This window comes from Diospyros lotus, chromosome 9 (assembly GCF_014633365.1).
Source record: "Diospyros lotus cultivar Yz01 chromosome 9, ASM1463336v1, whole genome shotgun sequence".
Classification (NCBI taxonomy): domain Eukaryota; kingdom Viridiplantae; phylum Streptophyta; class Magnoliopsida; order Ericales; family Ebenaceae; genus Diospyros; species Diospyros lotus.
The window spans coordinates 4,661,340-4,676,418 of NC_068346.1; the positions used below are offsets into that span (position 1 = coordinate 4,661,340).

Genomic DNA, 15,079 nt, shown 5'->3' on the forward strand with positions numbered 1-15,079 from the left:
GTTTGTAATTAGCTTTAATATGAATATTTTGATAATTTATGACTAAAAACAAGTGCTTTTGTGAGAGTGGAATGGAATGCAATAAACCAAAATAATTCTGTTGGTAATGTAATAAAATAAAAATTGATTAAAATATTCTAATTTATTATAATGGATGATTACTTATAAAAAAAAAAAAGAACATAAATTACACAAAAATTCAATTGGTCATATATCAATGGTTCATTGTTCACACTGCAAACACAAAATCACAACAAAAAAGCACAGACTTTTTAAAAAAGAAAGAAACAAAATTTTTTTAGAATCTTTACACTAAACCCCCCAACTTTGATAAAATAAACTTAAAAAAAAAAATCATATGCCAAAAAAGAAAAAAGAAAATTGGAAAAAGGCAAATGCATCCACTTTCGGGATATCTCATCTCTCATTGTCACTCATATGCTCAGATGCTCGCCCCGCGGCAAGCTCTGCACGGTGTCAGACCATCTCCCCGGCGAATGATCGCTGCTGTTCGACGACACCTGAGCTTCCGCCCTCGTGTCTCTTATCATCCTCAATACCTCCCTCATTCCCGGCCGGTTCTCCGGCAACCCGGATACGCAGGCCACGGCTACGTTCAGCAGGGCCCCCAGCTTCTCCTCGGAGGCGTCGTTGCTGGAGGCGGGCTCGTCCCCGGACTCCGTCTCTTCCGCGCGGACGGATCTGACCCAGCGAGGGATGTCGGAGCCGTGCTCCAGGACGAGGTCCTGGAAGGGCGTCTTGCCGGTGAGGAGCTCCAGGAGGAGGACGCCGAAGCTGTAGACGTCGGCAGGTTGGGAGGGGGGTTTGCGGGGGTCGCGGCACTCAGGGGCGCGGTAGAAGAGGGAGGCGGCGCTGGTCTCGTCGGGGGAGTCGGGGTTGCGGAAGGGGGAGAGGGCGTAGTCGGTGAGGCAGGATTCAAAGTCGGAGCCGAGGAGGACGTTGGAGGATTTGAGGTTGCCGTGGGTTAGGCCCGGGTTCTGGTGGATGTAGAGGAGGCCGGTAGCCAAGTCCTCCGCGATCTTCAGGCAGGACGTCCAGTGCAGGGGCTTGCCGCCGGCGCCGGAAGTTCTTGATCCTGCCAAAAATATCATTCATTTATGTGTTTAGAATTAGGAGCAGCATTTGACACCTCATATATAATAATATATATAAGAAATTAAGATATAATTTGTATAATCGAAAAGCAAAAGCATCATCCAGTTTATATAAAATAATATTAATACCCCCTTTTTTTTAAGTATGAGATTACTTACTACTTCCCGTTGGAATCGATAATAAGGACAATAATAATAATAAGGCACAGGAAGAGAGAGAGGCGGGGGGAACACAATGTGATCAACAAGTTTGTCATCTTCCTAAACGAACCCAGTGTCAGTACAAAGTAATAGATGGAGATGCTCCAAATCCAATCTCCATTATTATAAATAAATAAATAAAAGAAAGGGTTAATTTGAATTTTTAAAAGATTAGAACAGTCCCCAATGCAGCCGTGGACCCAACCCAACGCACGCTTTCGGACACATTCTTTCAATTTAGTTTCATGGATGGCATGGGGGAGTGAGCCCGGCCAAGAAAATGACAAGCCCAAGATCAAATTGGGTCCGATTTTGAGATTCAGAGATCCGGCGGGACAGATGGACGACGACTGCAATGCAAAGCGTCGGTGGTCGTCCACGTAACCTAACGTAACAACAAACAGAATGCATGCTGCGGCTACTTAATAATATAATATGAAACTCAAATCTATTTCTTTAAGAAGAAAAATCAAATCATAAAATTAAAAACATTTTAAAAATACCAAATAAGTAGTATGTATTAATTAATTATTATTTAAACTGAAAATTCAAGTGTAGGAGGAAAATGCGGGGAGGGGACTCTGCTGCTTTTTGTTGACCCGTCAAACAATTTAATTATCTAATTTGAGTTAAATGCCAAGTATAGATTTGGCCACCCCCACCCCCCACTTGAGCTGTCGCCCAGCCAGAAAAGTTAGACGGTGGGGACCCACCGGACACTGACTCCGCCACCTCCCTCCGGCCACCCCATCCCCCCATAACTACTTCTTCCAAAGCCACTCCAATACCTATCATTCAATTACGTTACCGTCAACATGTCAGCCTAACGAAATCTAGTAGACATTCGATTGAAAATGTTTATTTAGATATTTTATTTTTTATTAATATGTAATGTGTAATATATTATTATTATTATTATTAAAGATATTATAAGATTGTTGGCCATTAAATTATCTTATAAGTTTGGGGAAGAAGAAGACTAACTATTATATTATCACTGAAATTAATAAAAGATGGATGTGAGCGAACGGGGGCGTTTACCGTGAATGAGAGAGAAGAGGCTGCCGTTAGGGAAGTAATCGTAGACTAGTAGCCGCTCCTCCTTGGCCTGAAAATAGGCCCGGAGCGGCACCAGATTCGGGTGGCTCAGCCGCCCCGCCAGCTCCATGTGTCGCCGGAATTCTTCCTGTCTCGGGTACCTGTCCACCAGTAGTACGAGTTCACTTCAATTACATTAATAATTAATACTCGAGTTCGAATCATTTAACATTTTCCGTATTTTTTTTATTTAATTTCTTGTTATTTCTAAAAATATTAAAAGCTTAATTTGAATTTACCGGGCGTCCTTAAGCCGCTTGACGGTGACGATGAAGCCGGACTCCATGACGGCCTTGTAAGTGCTGCCGACGGTGCCTCTCCCCAGCGTCTCCGCCGAGGCCTTGAGCAGATCCTCCAGGCTGTAACTCATCTGCTGATCCCCGCCGCCGACGAACACCAGACTCCCCAGCCCCTCCCCTTCCCAACGGAACCCGCCGCCCTCCCCTTTCCCGCCGCCACCGCCGCTTCCCTCCCCTTCCTCCACCGCCGCTCCACTCCCTGCAACCGCAGCGGCTTTCATTCCGGCCTCCCTCTTTTCCTTCTCCTTTTTCTTGCTAACCAAACACAAGCCGATCAAAATCGCCAACAATGCCAGACCGCCGCCGACGCTTCCTGCGATTATTCCGATAAGTTTCTTTTTATCGGAATGCTTCTTCGCCGGAACCGTGGGATAGGCCGGGCTCAAAGACGGGGCCGAGGCGTTTGTGCAGGGGCTGTGAACTTGTTCGCCGCAGAGGGCAGCGTTGCCGTAAAATGATGACTTGTTGAACCGGACTAGGGCTGGAGTAGCCGGAATCTGGCCGGAGAGCTGGTTGTTGGACACGTTGAAGAATCTGAGGCTGATCTGGTTCAGCGGAGGGATTTCGCCGGTTAACCGGTTGTCTTCCAAGTACAGGACGTAGAGTCGCCGGAGATTGACAAATGAGTTCGGAATGTGGCCGGAGAGTCGGTTGCCGGCGAGCACTATGACTTTGAGGCGGTGGAGGCCGGAGAGCGAAGCCGGAATCTCGCCGGAGAAGTTGTTGTTGTTGAGGAAGATGGATTTGAGGTTGACCAGGCCAGAGAGGTTAGGAATTTGGCCAGAGATGGAGTTGTCTTTGAAGCTGAGAACTCGAAGCTGATCCAATTGGTTGAGGATCGTCTCGTCCAATCCGCCGCTCAAGTTCAAGTGCTCGAGCACGAGCTTCGTCACTCTTCCATTCATACATTCTTTGATTCCTCGCCAGTTGCAGAAGTCGCTCCCCTGCCATTGCATCGAATCGAATGGATCAATCGAAGATTTCAGTGCCCTAAGCGCTTCAAGATCGCCTGAATGCGACAAAGGAAGAAGAATCCAGAAGGATAAACCGAACAAGAACAACTGAAACAGAGCAGAAGAAGACGAAGAAGAAGAAGAAAGTTCCATTAATTGAAATCCTTCAGAGATTGAAAAAAGGTTTTTCCTCTTTTGCGTAATGGCACTTTGCTCAATCGCTTTCTGGAATCAAAATCGCTGGATCTGAGGCCAAATGGGGCCACGAAACGCCAACAAAAGGGCGCCAATAAGCGTCATTATCAGTGGCTTAAGCCGTAATCAATGTGATTGAAAAAAAAAACAAAGCCATGGAAACAGAGACTCCAGCATTTAAGTTGCAGGAGCGGAAACCCTATCACGCCATTGGCGATATCTTGAAGACGACATTGATAATTCAGAGGATCTTCGTTTCTTGAACTCCTTGCTCACGGACACAACAGCTTGAACTTCACGTGAACCCATCTCAGAACTTGCAAACCCCAAGAATACCTTTCTTATTTACCCCCCCCTCTCTCTCTCTCTCTCCATCCGGCCATGAATATTGCGTTCTCTGTATTAAAAAAGCCCTCGATTTCTCGGGCTACTCAAACAAAACCTCGCCAGCCCCTCCTGAAGCTGGGAAATCATTGGATCCGGTTGTTCCCCAGACAAGATTTCTCAGTTTCTGAGTCAGAAAATTAACCCACCACCCAAAAGGAAAAAATACGAGAAAATTTAATCAGATGGACAGAAAATTTCGAGGTAAATGTCACAGTCTGGAGCCAGACTTTGCTTTACTCAGGAAATGGGTGAGCGAATTGAAGGGCTTCAGAGGAAGTGGTTGGGCTGGGAAGTGGAAGTAATGAATAATTGGGGACAAGGTACACGTGGCGGAACGGCATATCGTCCACGTGGCAATAAAGGTTGGCGTTCCCATGTAGTTGAGTTCACGCAAAGGGAATGTGTGTCCACGACCTTTATTGCCAGCTGTCAGTTGAGCAGAAGTTGAATTGAATTTGGTCAGAAAAGACCCCCCCGGGTAATAATATATATATGTGTGTGTGTGTGTCCGGCTCCGGTGGCCGGTGGCGGTTGTGGGATCAGCGTCGCCGGAGATCTAGCAGTTGGCCCATCATGATACAGTATCAACAGAAGTTTTATTTTATTGAAATTTTTTACATTTATTAAAAACTTTTTTCAGTGTTTGCTAGCATTTTAAAAAATTACAATATTTTTTTCTTATAATCAAATCTATAGTATAAAAATAAAAAATAATAATATCATATATTACCCAAACAAGTTTACTGATAATGAATTACTATAATAGTAAAAGTTATGGATAATAAAAATAGCTTTGAAAGTGCCAATTGTGCACTCTTTTTCACTATTCGATTTTTCTTATAATTTTAGAAAATTACCTCCCATTGATTTTTGTTGATTCAAAATTGTTTTTTGAGAAAATATTTTTTAACGAACAAACAAAGTCTTAATTTTTATTTTATTATTCAGTCAAAATAAAAACTATAAAAAGTCTTTGCTTGTCGTTTCTGATCCTGGCTCAATCTCGGTCCATCTCTCAAAGCCCAGTCTTGGTCTGATTTTAGGCCTTGCGCCAGCTTGTAGCAGCATCATTATAGTTGTATGCTAGAGAACCCGTGCACCTGCCCAAGAACCTATCCTCTGTTTTGGTAAATCTCATCCCTATTTATGGTGAATTCTATCTACATTAATAAATATTCTGTCGATGTCATGCTATTGTCTAGGAATTTCCCAAATACTCAATCCTATCACTATGCAAACACATGATGCATGCATGTAGGAGAATCTCTCATCTTTCTATATAAACTCGTTCTCTTCAAAGATAATGTATGTTATTTTGTCTGATTCATTGATACTTTGTCACTTTTTACTCTCTTACTCACTTGAATATTGGAGTGCTTGTAGGTGCCGGCCGTTCTCCGACGAGCCGATTGTCGAGGCTCACCCCTTGTCATTGCAAATTTGCCTTCGATCATCCTTTTGTCAGGAACCATCCATCGTTGTTGCAAACTCAGATCCAACTATCCTTTTGTCAAAAAGGAACAATTTCTATAGTCAAAAATTTCAAAATGATAAAAGATTTCCTTTCCCGCCCTTTTCATTCCTTGCCGTTAATGAGCTGATGTTTCTAGCGACTTGTCACGTTGTTGTGACTCATTAACGACATCTCCCTTCAGAGTTGGCTACTTCCTTAGGATGGGAGTCTCAAAAAGGCCATATTCGAAAGTCGCCCGCGCATCCACTCTCTCAATAGATACAAGAGTAGTTGGCATGTTGGTACGTGACTTGCTAGAAGAGCCTCTGGTGACCTCCTCCTCCCTCCTAGTACGCAGACTGACTAGTCACTAGCCCAACCACCATAGGCCCTAATTTTCAATTTGCAAATGCTTTGGGCCCATGCATGTATTGAATAAATAAATAATGCAGCATGAGCAGGGAAGCAAGGAGGTTGGTTTGGTTGGGTGTGATTGTGTCCTGTCATTTCCCGCACGTTAGACCCACAGATTCTATGTTCTTGGTGGATGAATATATATGCGTGTGAGAGATGCACTGTCACAACAATAACAATACTAATCATTTTTTTGGAAGTTGGGTAATTATTCATTACGCTTAAATGAGATTTAACTAAAAAAATAAAAGGGGTCCAATCATGTTTGTTGGTAAGAATCTATTAAGGTGTCCCAGAGGGACAGGTCCCTTATTAATGTGGGGATACCACCCTGAAGACATATGGTATAAGTGCTAGACACCGCCTTTAGGCGGCATGGGGAGTTGTGCCCACTGCCCAATGAATGCCCTTTCCCCCACGCATGCTAACTAGTTTCTTCCTCATTTTTACTCGAGTGTGATTTAGGGGTTCACTTATGATAATTTTAATAATATTTATATGTTAATGTAATTATTTAATTATGCATGATATTAAAAAATATATAGACGTTGCAAATTATTAAGCCGTTTAACGAGAGTATTCTTTAGAAAAATCCCAAATTTAAATTATTTATTTTTGTTCGGAATTCAATTATCTATTTAAACAAAAATCGATACTTTGTCCCGATTGATAATTTTTATACTGTTAGTCGAGGAGAGAGAACATTGAGTATGTGAATTTTTTTTAGGATAATGTTATTTGTATAGATAAAGTTTTACATGTGACTTAAAAAGACTATTTTGCTCATTTCTCTCTTATCTTAATAATTATTTTTTATTTATTTCTCTCTCTTTTTTTCTTCTTTCTATCCTCTCCTCCTCCTTTAGCACCTCTCGCCATTGGTTGCTGCCTTGTCCTTGCTGTCGCTTGTTGTATCCTCAATTGGCAGACTTTTTGCCTCTCGCCTAGCCGACTGTCGCCTCAAGGCATGTGGCAATGGTCAGTCAAGTAAAGATGTAACGATGAGTGCTGGCGGCAAGGGCGACGCAATAATGGGAGGCGATAGTGACGGACGACGAGGCCACAACGAGAGAAAAATTATGAGATGTAGTGCTAAAGGGGAAATAAGAGAGAGATGCGCGATTACTAGAGAATGAAGGAGAGCATGAGAGAAGATGAGAGAATATAACGAATTTATTACGATGAGTCCTCAAATGAGAATATCATTATATTAAAAACCTTTTGTACAAATAACATAATCCATTTTTTTATATCAATTCAATCTTAACACTATTTATCATTAGTTTGGCTGAAGAAAAGGTTCATATACCTAAAAAAAAAGAAAAAAGAAATAAGATAAAAGGAACCGTACGTTTGGTATTATTGTTTATTTTGGTGTTACATTGTAAAAATAATCAATATGTAATAATGTATTTAAAATTGAATGTAGAAATCTAAATACCATTTTGGGACTCTCGTTGTATAGAGCCATAGACGCGTGGGAGTGTAGTATACGTGGCACGCCAATTAATCCGTGCAACAAGCCTAGCTGGCAGCCCCCCATTCCAAACACCACCTCCAGGGGTTCCATAATCAGCCACGTACTTGACATGCACCATCCTCGACTCCTCTACTTATTACATTAACCCACCACCTCCACCACCACCACCACCGCGACCTTCCAATTCATGGCGACCCTCAAAGCCCTAGCGTCTATCTCCGCCCTCCTCCTCCTTCTTTGCTCCTCCTCCGCCTACCGCACCACCACCACCATCACGACGGTGGAAACGGAGGAGGCCGGCATCAGCCGGGAGGACCCCTCCCAGCGCTGCCGCCAGCAGATCCAGAGCCAGCAGAGGCTCAACGCCTGCAGGCAGTACCTGCGGGAGAGCAGCCGGATTAGCCTAGTTGAGGAGCCAAACGAGTGGCGGGAGCAGTTTCAGAGATGCTGCCAGCAGCTCGAGGAGCTGGCAGAGCCGTGCCGGTGCGTCGGGGTGATGGCGGCGGCCGATGACGTGCGGCAGGGAGGGATGCTGCAGGGGAGAGAGGTCAGGGAGATGCTGCGCACCGCCGAGACCCTGCCGGGGCTCTGCCGCATGAGTCCTCGCCGCTGCAACGTCCGATCAGTGGTTTCCTAGAGAGATATATATGCATTTCAAAGCTCTGGACGCACACAATTACAATAATCTAAGTAACTAATTTACTTAGTAGCGTGATCCGAGATTTATGCCATCTCTCTCTCTCTCTCTCTCTCTCTCTCTCTCTCTATAGTGTTATTAAGTGGTGATGTCTATATGTTCTCTCTCTGTTTCCAGCTTTCAAATAAATTTGGTTCTCTGCTCAGTGAGTAGCTGAGCTTCTTCTTCTCCAGTAGCTGTCAAAGAAACAAACACAGATGCCGCCATTGATGCACAGTTGGCATTCTTGATAAATACACTCTCCAAGTACCCACAGTTACCAATAAAAACATTAATTAGTTACAATTAATTAATAAATAAAATTTTGAATTAATGCACCTATTAAGATTGTGGGTAAGAGAGAACTGTAATACAGCAGTAGACTTTGTAAAAATGTTTATATAATTTACCAATCGTGCCAAACAGACCATAACGTAATCGAGTTAATTCAGGTAGCGGGTCGGAGCCCATCTTAGAGGTGGGTCGAGGGCCAAAATAAAACATGGCCCTGGCCCAATTATTTCCTTGTATTATTCTTTTTCTCGCCAAGAGTGGCGCTAACTCTAAGCCTTTTGGACCAATTTGAATTACTATGGCTAGGATTAGGAAGGAAGCGAAGGAAACGGCGAATGGCGGTGGCGGGCCGGCTGTGCGGCGCCGAATCCGTTTGAGTTTCGTGGCTGCTTCTTTCCGGCGACAGCATTGGCCACGTCCTCCCCTACTTTCCTCGCGCTTTCTAGTTTTGCGTCGATGATATGAGGTGAGGTTTCGTGTTAACTTTTTCTCTTTGGAGTTTCCATTTCTTGAGTTTCTTGATTAGGTTTTGGTTTCTGATTGATGTGAAGCGCATTGTTGTAGATTCTTGCTGTTTGTGGAAGTTGGATTACGGAGAAAGAAAAATGAAGACGAAAAGAAAAGGTCTCGTTCCTTTCTTTCCGTTGTTTTTTTTGTTTTTTTCTATTTCGGGCGTTTTAGTTTTGGTTCCTGATAGAGATGCCTTGTTGGTTGGAAATTGGATTCGTGGAAGGAGAAAGACAAGGAAATGGAAACGATCAGGAGTAGAGAATGAAATGAAAGAGGACGAGATTAGGGACCAAAATTGAATGATTTAGTTCTTGGTATTTGCATGCTCCCATGTTCATGTTCTTGATTATGCAAGGAATAAATTAAGCGATGTGTTTCGGGAAGAATAGAGTTCGAACTTGTAACTTACTGAGATGACACTAGCATATTACGATTCGTTCTTTGCTATTCGAGTTATACCCGAGGGACTTGAATGATTTAGAATCTATTTTATCTCATTTTCTAACCCTATCAAAAAGTTAAACAAATATAGATTCAAGTTATAATTCTCTCACAAAGTCAAACAAATATAGATTCAAGAACTATCCCACCAAAAAATCAAACAAATATTGATTCAACTTACAAGAACTACCCCACCAAAAAGTCAAACAAGTTACAAATATAGATTCAAAAATTATCTCATCAAAAAGTTAAACAAATATAAATATATAAATATAAATTCTTAAACTACCCAACCAAAAAGTCAAACAAATATAGATATAGATTTTTGAATTACCCCACCAAAGTTAGAAAGTGAGATGAAATAGATTCTAGGCCGCGTTTATGCAGGAAGAAGAAAAAATGTTCCTTAAATCAAGACAAAATCTACCTACTTGTGAGGAGATGCATCAAATAGCATTATCACATACCTTCCCCTAGATTGAACTAAACATGTCATACTCTTGAAATAATATTTTAGTTAGGATTCGCTTTACACATACTTAGTGGTCTAATCTTTTAATATGGTAACCAATATAGGTGTTCATTGGTCAATTTGGTTTGAATCTTACATGAATTCGAATGAAATTAATCGTAATCAAGTCCAAGATCTTAGACCTAGAAGTGACTTAATCGCAAAATACTATTCAACTAACCTAACTCAATTAAATTCAAGTTTAAATGGGTTGTCTCTTTGTTCCAAAATTTTTACAATCATATAAAAATTTGTAATTCAAACTTGAAGACACCAAAATACTCGCATGCTATCTTACAATAAATTTGAAAAACTACAAAAACAAGTAAAAGTAAAATGGGTCAAGACAAAGTCACATGAATTAATAACTGGATTTTGATGTTATTTATTTAAGTTAGGCTGGATTGAACTCAAATCAAGTGAAAAAAATTAAATTGATCTAATTATATTAATTTTGATTAAATATTTTAAAATTTACCTAAACTATTTGCATCTCTAACGAACTGTGAATTAAAACTTGAAAACTCTTATCCCGATAAAAAGGCTTGGAGATAAAAAAATAATAAATTACCACTTAAATGGACCCCTCAACCTCAACCTCAACCTCAACCTTATAATAATTGATGTGGCCCCAACTTACCACGTGGTCAGGGAAAATGATAACTATATAGCCAACATCCTTTTTGTCTTGTATTAAGCAGAGCGATTGATTTCGACATATTAATTGTGGTTTTAGTGAACGCATGATGATGCAGCCTTCGATTTCATGGCTCATATCCGTATATGCTTTTGTATTCTTAAACTAAAGAAAAATGTTGGCCACCAGGTTTTTTGGATATATGTGCATAACTTAGCATAGCGACTATCGCCTTTGTGAGGGAGTCATTGGCCGGCTGAAGTTCAAAGCCGATTACTTTGGTAGGCAAGACACCCAGCGCTATATAACTATAGAAAATGCTTCCGGTATGATTAGAGTTTCAGCCAAACCATAGTCATGAGTGGGTCACAACAAGAACACATACTGATGCTGCCTTTCATGGCACAGGGCCATCTCATCCCTTTCTTGCAACTGGCAAGACAGATCCACCATGCCAGTGGCTTCACCATCACCATCGCCAGCACTTCTCTCAACGTGGCCTACCTCAGTTCAGTCATTGCCAAGGACCCTGTTCTTGCTTCAGCTCAATCTCGTCATCAAATCTGCCTGGCTGCTTTTCCCTTCAATGGTTCGGACTTCGGCTTGCCACCCAATACTGAGAATACGGAGGCCTTGTCTCTTAGCCAAGTGCTCCATCTTCTCCACGCATCAGCTACGTTGGAAGTTCCCTGCAGGCAACTTGTATCAGAAATCACTGCCAAAGAAGGGAAGCCCCCAATTTGCATAATCTCTGATGTCTTCCATGGCTGGGCTAATTGTGTGGCCGAGAGCTTCCAAACTGTAAATGTTACTTTCTGCACCTGTGGTGCTTATGGCATCGCTGCCTATGTATCAGTGTGGCAAAACCTTCCCCATCGGTCCGTTGGTGATGATGAGTTTCGAATACCGGGTTTTCCTGATTCATACCGTTTTCATCGGTCTCAGATGCATGGATTCTTGCAAGGAGCTAATGGCCATGATCCATGGTCTCGGTTTAATCGGCCCCAGCTTTCACTTTCTTTAGGCTCTTTTGGGTGGTTATGCAACACTGCCGAGGAAATTGAGCCTCTTGGCATGGGGGTTCTCAGGAAATATACCAAACTTCCCGTTTGGGCCGCGGGGCCTCTTCTCCCTGCTGGGCTGCTTACCAATTCAAAGACTTTAAGCCAGCATAGTGGCAGAGAAGCTGCAATTTCTCCTCAGAAATGCTTAGAATGGCTGGATTTGCACCCTCATGGTTCAGTCCTGTACATTTCATTTGGTTCACAGAACACAATCAATCCTACCCAGATGATGGAATTGGCCAAAGGGCTAGAAGACACTGGCAGGCCATTCATTTGGGTGATAAGGCCTCCTATTGGCTTTGACATCAAGGGTGAGCTTAGAGCAGAATGGTTGCCAGAAGGGTTTGAAGAGAGAATGGTGGAGAGAAAGCAGGGTTTGTTGGTGAGAGGGTGGGCTCCTCAACTGGAGATTTTGAGTCACAAATCGACAGCAGCTTTTCTCAGCCACTGTGGATGGAATTCAGCGATGGAGAGCTTGAGCCAAGGTGTGCCGATCATCTCGTGGCCTCTGGCTGCCGAGCAGGCATTCAACTCGAAGATGATGATGGAGGAAATGGGTGTTTGCATTGAATTATCCAGGGGAATGCAAAGCCCCATAGCGAAAGAAGAAGTGAAGAGGACCATAGAGTTGGTGATGGACAACAAGAAAGGGAAGGGAGAGGAGATTAAGAGAAAAGCAGGTAAGATTGGAGAGCTCATAAAGGCAGCATTAACAGAAGAGGGGGGTGATCCCAAGGGTTCTTCTCTCCAAGCAATGGATGATTTTATTGCCACTCTTGTCTCAAGATAGATAGAGGCTGGCACTAGGACTTGGGGCCGTAAGTTTCTTTGGGTCACGAACTTCTTCTGCCTGCTAATGCGTAATGCATATGTGTGAGGCAACAAGTGAATTCGGAGACGGGTCGGACCCTGGCTTGTTGGAGGAAAACACGACTCTAGCCCAGTAAGCTCCTTCGCTGGTTTAGATGTCCATAAAAAGGGTATGGTACACCTTATTGATTGTGCTTGCCTCAGTCCATTGGTTGTCCTTGATTGAAACTGGCCAATTTAAAATGCTTAATTAGAACTTTGTTAGTGTTGAAACTTTCCTCCTTGTTTGAAGTTAAATTTTCAGTAACCTTTCTGGCAAGTTTAGTTATTGTTCTTCTCTATTGCTGCTTCACGGTAATCTGACTGCATCATCCATCTTATAGATTACTGATTGCCGATCGGGGGATAGATGTTGTCTCTCTTACGTTAATAAAGTGGTGATATATCCCTGTGCTATGGAAGCGCTTCTTGTACTCTGAATTGAGTTCTATGCTCCGTGAGTAGCTGAGCTTTTTAACTTCCGGTAAGCTCTCAAGAACGCACAGAGATGGTGCCGTTGGTGATGGAACAGTAACCAACAGAATAAATTATTTAGTAATAATTAGTAAATGAATAAAATTCTAAAGTACGCAGCAAGAGTGTCACAAGTAAAGTAAGATTAAAATTTGAATTAATGCATTAGTATTTTGGGTTAAAGACAAATTATTTGTTTTACTAAATAAAACTAATTTGTTTTACAAAGTTAACCCAAGTTATTTCCTCCAATATTTCCGCCAAAAGAGGCTCCAAAGCGGTGGCTGTGCAGTTTGCAGGTCTGTACGACAACGGCGCCGGTGACGTCTCCGCCACCTTCAAGTTTTGCGGCGGACATGAGGTGAGCAAACTTTCGCGTTAGTCTGTCTTAGAATTTGATGTCTATGTTATGTTATCCCAACTTTGTGCACGGAATAATGTCTAGTGCACATTCGGCTGTTTGTTTCCCCAAATCGTGAGTGGTTATTTGTTTAGGTAACGTTTGTTAAAATGAGTAAGATAAAGAAGTTTCAAGATAAACTCGAAATGATTTTCGGATCAAGATATGGAATCATCAAGATAAAGTTAGAAAGCATTATAAGATTTTTATCAAGATATTTGTTAAATTTTTTAAAATACATTAGAGAATATAAATGTTATATTTTTTTCTTATTTATAAAGAATAAGATATGCTTATCTTGAGAGGAGAGAGATCTCAAGATAAGTATATCTTGAAAGATTAAGATAAGAGGTCATTAATGATTTCTTTAAAAATGATCAGATAAGTTTAACAAACATATTTGAAAACAAAGGTGGATTTAGAAATTTATGTAGGAGAAGGCTAATTTTTTTTTTTTGGGTATAAAATTATACATCACAAATTTTGGAGTAGGCTGGAATTTTTTTTGATTGAATTATTAGTAAAATTTATTATTTTTTATATTAAAAATTATTTTTAATTGTGAGCTGCTCATGCATCCGCCCTTGTTTAAAAAGATAAAAGTTTGAAATACATTCTATATCTTAATTTTTCTATCTTATATCTTATTAACAAATGTTCTCTTAATTGATAACCAGCGAAGGTCTAAACCCACAAAAGAAAAGACTCAGAAAGGCTGAAGGAGAATATTGCCTAGCTCAGAGCTCTGAAGGTCTCTAGAGATTCTCATGGAGCAATCTCGCAAAATGATGAAAGAAGCACTGAGAGACCTTGAGATCTCTCTCGTGGGATATTCCCAACAAAGAATCACAAACAGATAACTCTAATAATGTTTATTACAAGCTCTTTCAAATGATAAGATTTATCCATAAGTTTTTAGTTAACGTTGAAATACTAATAATGCTTATTACAAACTTCCAACATTTTTTTTATAAATAGGAGAGTTCTTATTTTTTAAAGATAAGTCACTTTTATCCAACAAAAGTGACTTATCTTTAAAAATTTCAATTGTCACAGTTAGCAACCTTTTTTGAGTTTTGCTAGAAATTTGACGAATCAATTTGACAATGACTAGTGCTGTTGGAGATGTGATTTTGGAATTGGTTCCTTAAATTTGCCGATGGTGATCCGTTTAACAAGCTGCTGGAGTCGGCCTTAAAATACTAGCAACAAATTTAAGGGAGCATGGCCTTGTGGAATCATGAGCTGGCTCGAGTTTTAAAATATTCCCATTGCTTAAGAAAGTGCTCCATTGTCATCAGTTGACTGACAACTTTCATATATATGCTCTCCTTTCTGCCGCAGAATTTCAGCCAAAACTGTAGATTCATGGCCATGGCCGGCTCTCAAGAGCACATACCGATGCTTCCTTTCATGGCACAAGGGCATCTCATCCCTTTCCTGGCGCTAGCAAGGCATATATCCACCAAGCCACTGCCTTTACCATCACCATTGCCAACACTCCTCTCAACGTTGCCTTCCTCAGTTCAGTCATTGCCATGGGCCCAGATCTGTCTTCTGCTCAATCTCGTCGTCAAATCTGCCTGGCTGCTCTCCCCTTCCACGGTCCGGACTATGGCTTGCCACCT

The 15,079-nt window shown here is 41.5% G+C and overlaps 3 protein-coding genes across 4 annotated transcripts; 2 read left to right on the forward strand and 1 right to left on the reverse strand.

Moving 5' to 3' along the window:
• Positions 1 to 175: 175 nt before the first annotated feature.
• LOC127810612 (inactive leucine-rich repeat receptor-like serine/threonine-protein kinase At1g60630) lies at positions 176 to 4,505 on the reverse strand. The gene is made up of 3 exons (XM_052350173.1): positions 2,654 to 4,505; positions 2,358 to 2,515; positions 176 to 1,096 (listed from the first exon to the last, which is right to left on the reverse strand). The coding sequence occupies exons 1-3, from the start codon at positions 3,817 to 3,819 to the stop codon at positions 435 to 437; spliced, it is 1,986 nt and encodes a 661-aa protein (XP_052206133.1). The 5' UTR covers positions 3,820 to 4,505; the 3' UTR covers positions 176 to 434.
• Positions 4,506 to 7,725: 3,220 nt separating this feature from the next.
• LOC127810616 (2S seed storage albumin protein-like) lies at positions 7,726 to 8,449 on the forward strand. Its single transcript, XM_052350181.1, has one exon. The coding sequence runs from the start codon at positions 7,783 to 7,785 to the stop codon at positions 8,230 to 8,232; it is 450 nt and encodes a 149-aa protein (XP_052206141.1). The 5' UTR covers positions 7,726 to 7,782; the 3' UTR covers positions 8,233 to 8,449.
• Positions 8,450 to 10,885: 2,436 nt separating this feature from the next.
• Positions 10,886 to 15,043, forward strand: LOC127810614 (UDP-glycosyltransferase 92A1-like). Of its 2 annotated transcripts, XM_052350177.1 has the most exons (4): positions 10,886 to 12,708; positions 12,922 to 13,061; positions 13,344 to 13,412; positions 14,796 to 15,040. In XM_052350177.1, exon 1 carries the CDS (start codon positions 11,022 to 11,024, stop codon positions 12,516 to 12,518), a length of 1,497 nt encoding a protein of 498 aa, XP_052206137.1. In that variant the 5' UTR covers positions 10,886 to 11,021; the 3' UTR covers positions 12,519 to 12,708; positions 12,922 to 13,061; positions 13,344 to 13,412; positions 14,796 to 15,040. The 2 variants fall into 2 exon arrangements, with proteins under 2 accessions (XP_052206137.1, XP_052206136.1); XM_052350176.1 differs by having other exon boundaries at positions 12,922 to 13,412; positions 14,796 to 15,043.
• Positions 15,044 to 15,079: the final 36 nt, after the last annotated feature.

What these genes read in the sequence shown, in the direction of transcription:
- LOC127810612 (XM_052350173.1), bottom strand. Translation starts at nt 3,819, where the DNA reads ATGGAACTTTCTTCTTCTTCTTCGTCTTCTTCTGCTCTGTTTCAGTTG. An exon ending in AAGCGGCTTAAGGACGCCCG is followed by an intron (nt 2,516 to 2,653) that starts GTAAATTCAAAT and finishes ACTGGTGGACAG; the next exon opens with GTACCCGAGACAGGAAGAAT. An exon ending in CCTCTTCTCTCTCATTCACG is followed by an intron (nt 1,097 to 2,357) that starts GTAAACGCCCCC and finishes TATTTTTGGCAG; the next exon opens with GATCAAGAACTTCCGGCGCC.
- LOC127810616 (XM_052350181.1), top strand. Translation starts at nt 7,783, where the DNA reads ATGGCGACCCTCAAAGCCCTAGCGTCTATCTCCGCCCTCCTCCTCCTT.
- LOC127810614 (XM_052350176.1), top strand. Translation starts at nt 11,022, where the DNA reads ATGAGTGGGTCACAACAAGAACACATACTGATGCTGCCTTTCATGGCA.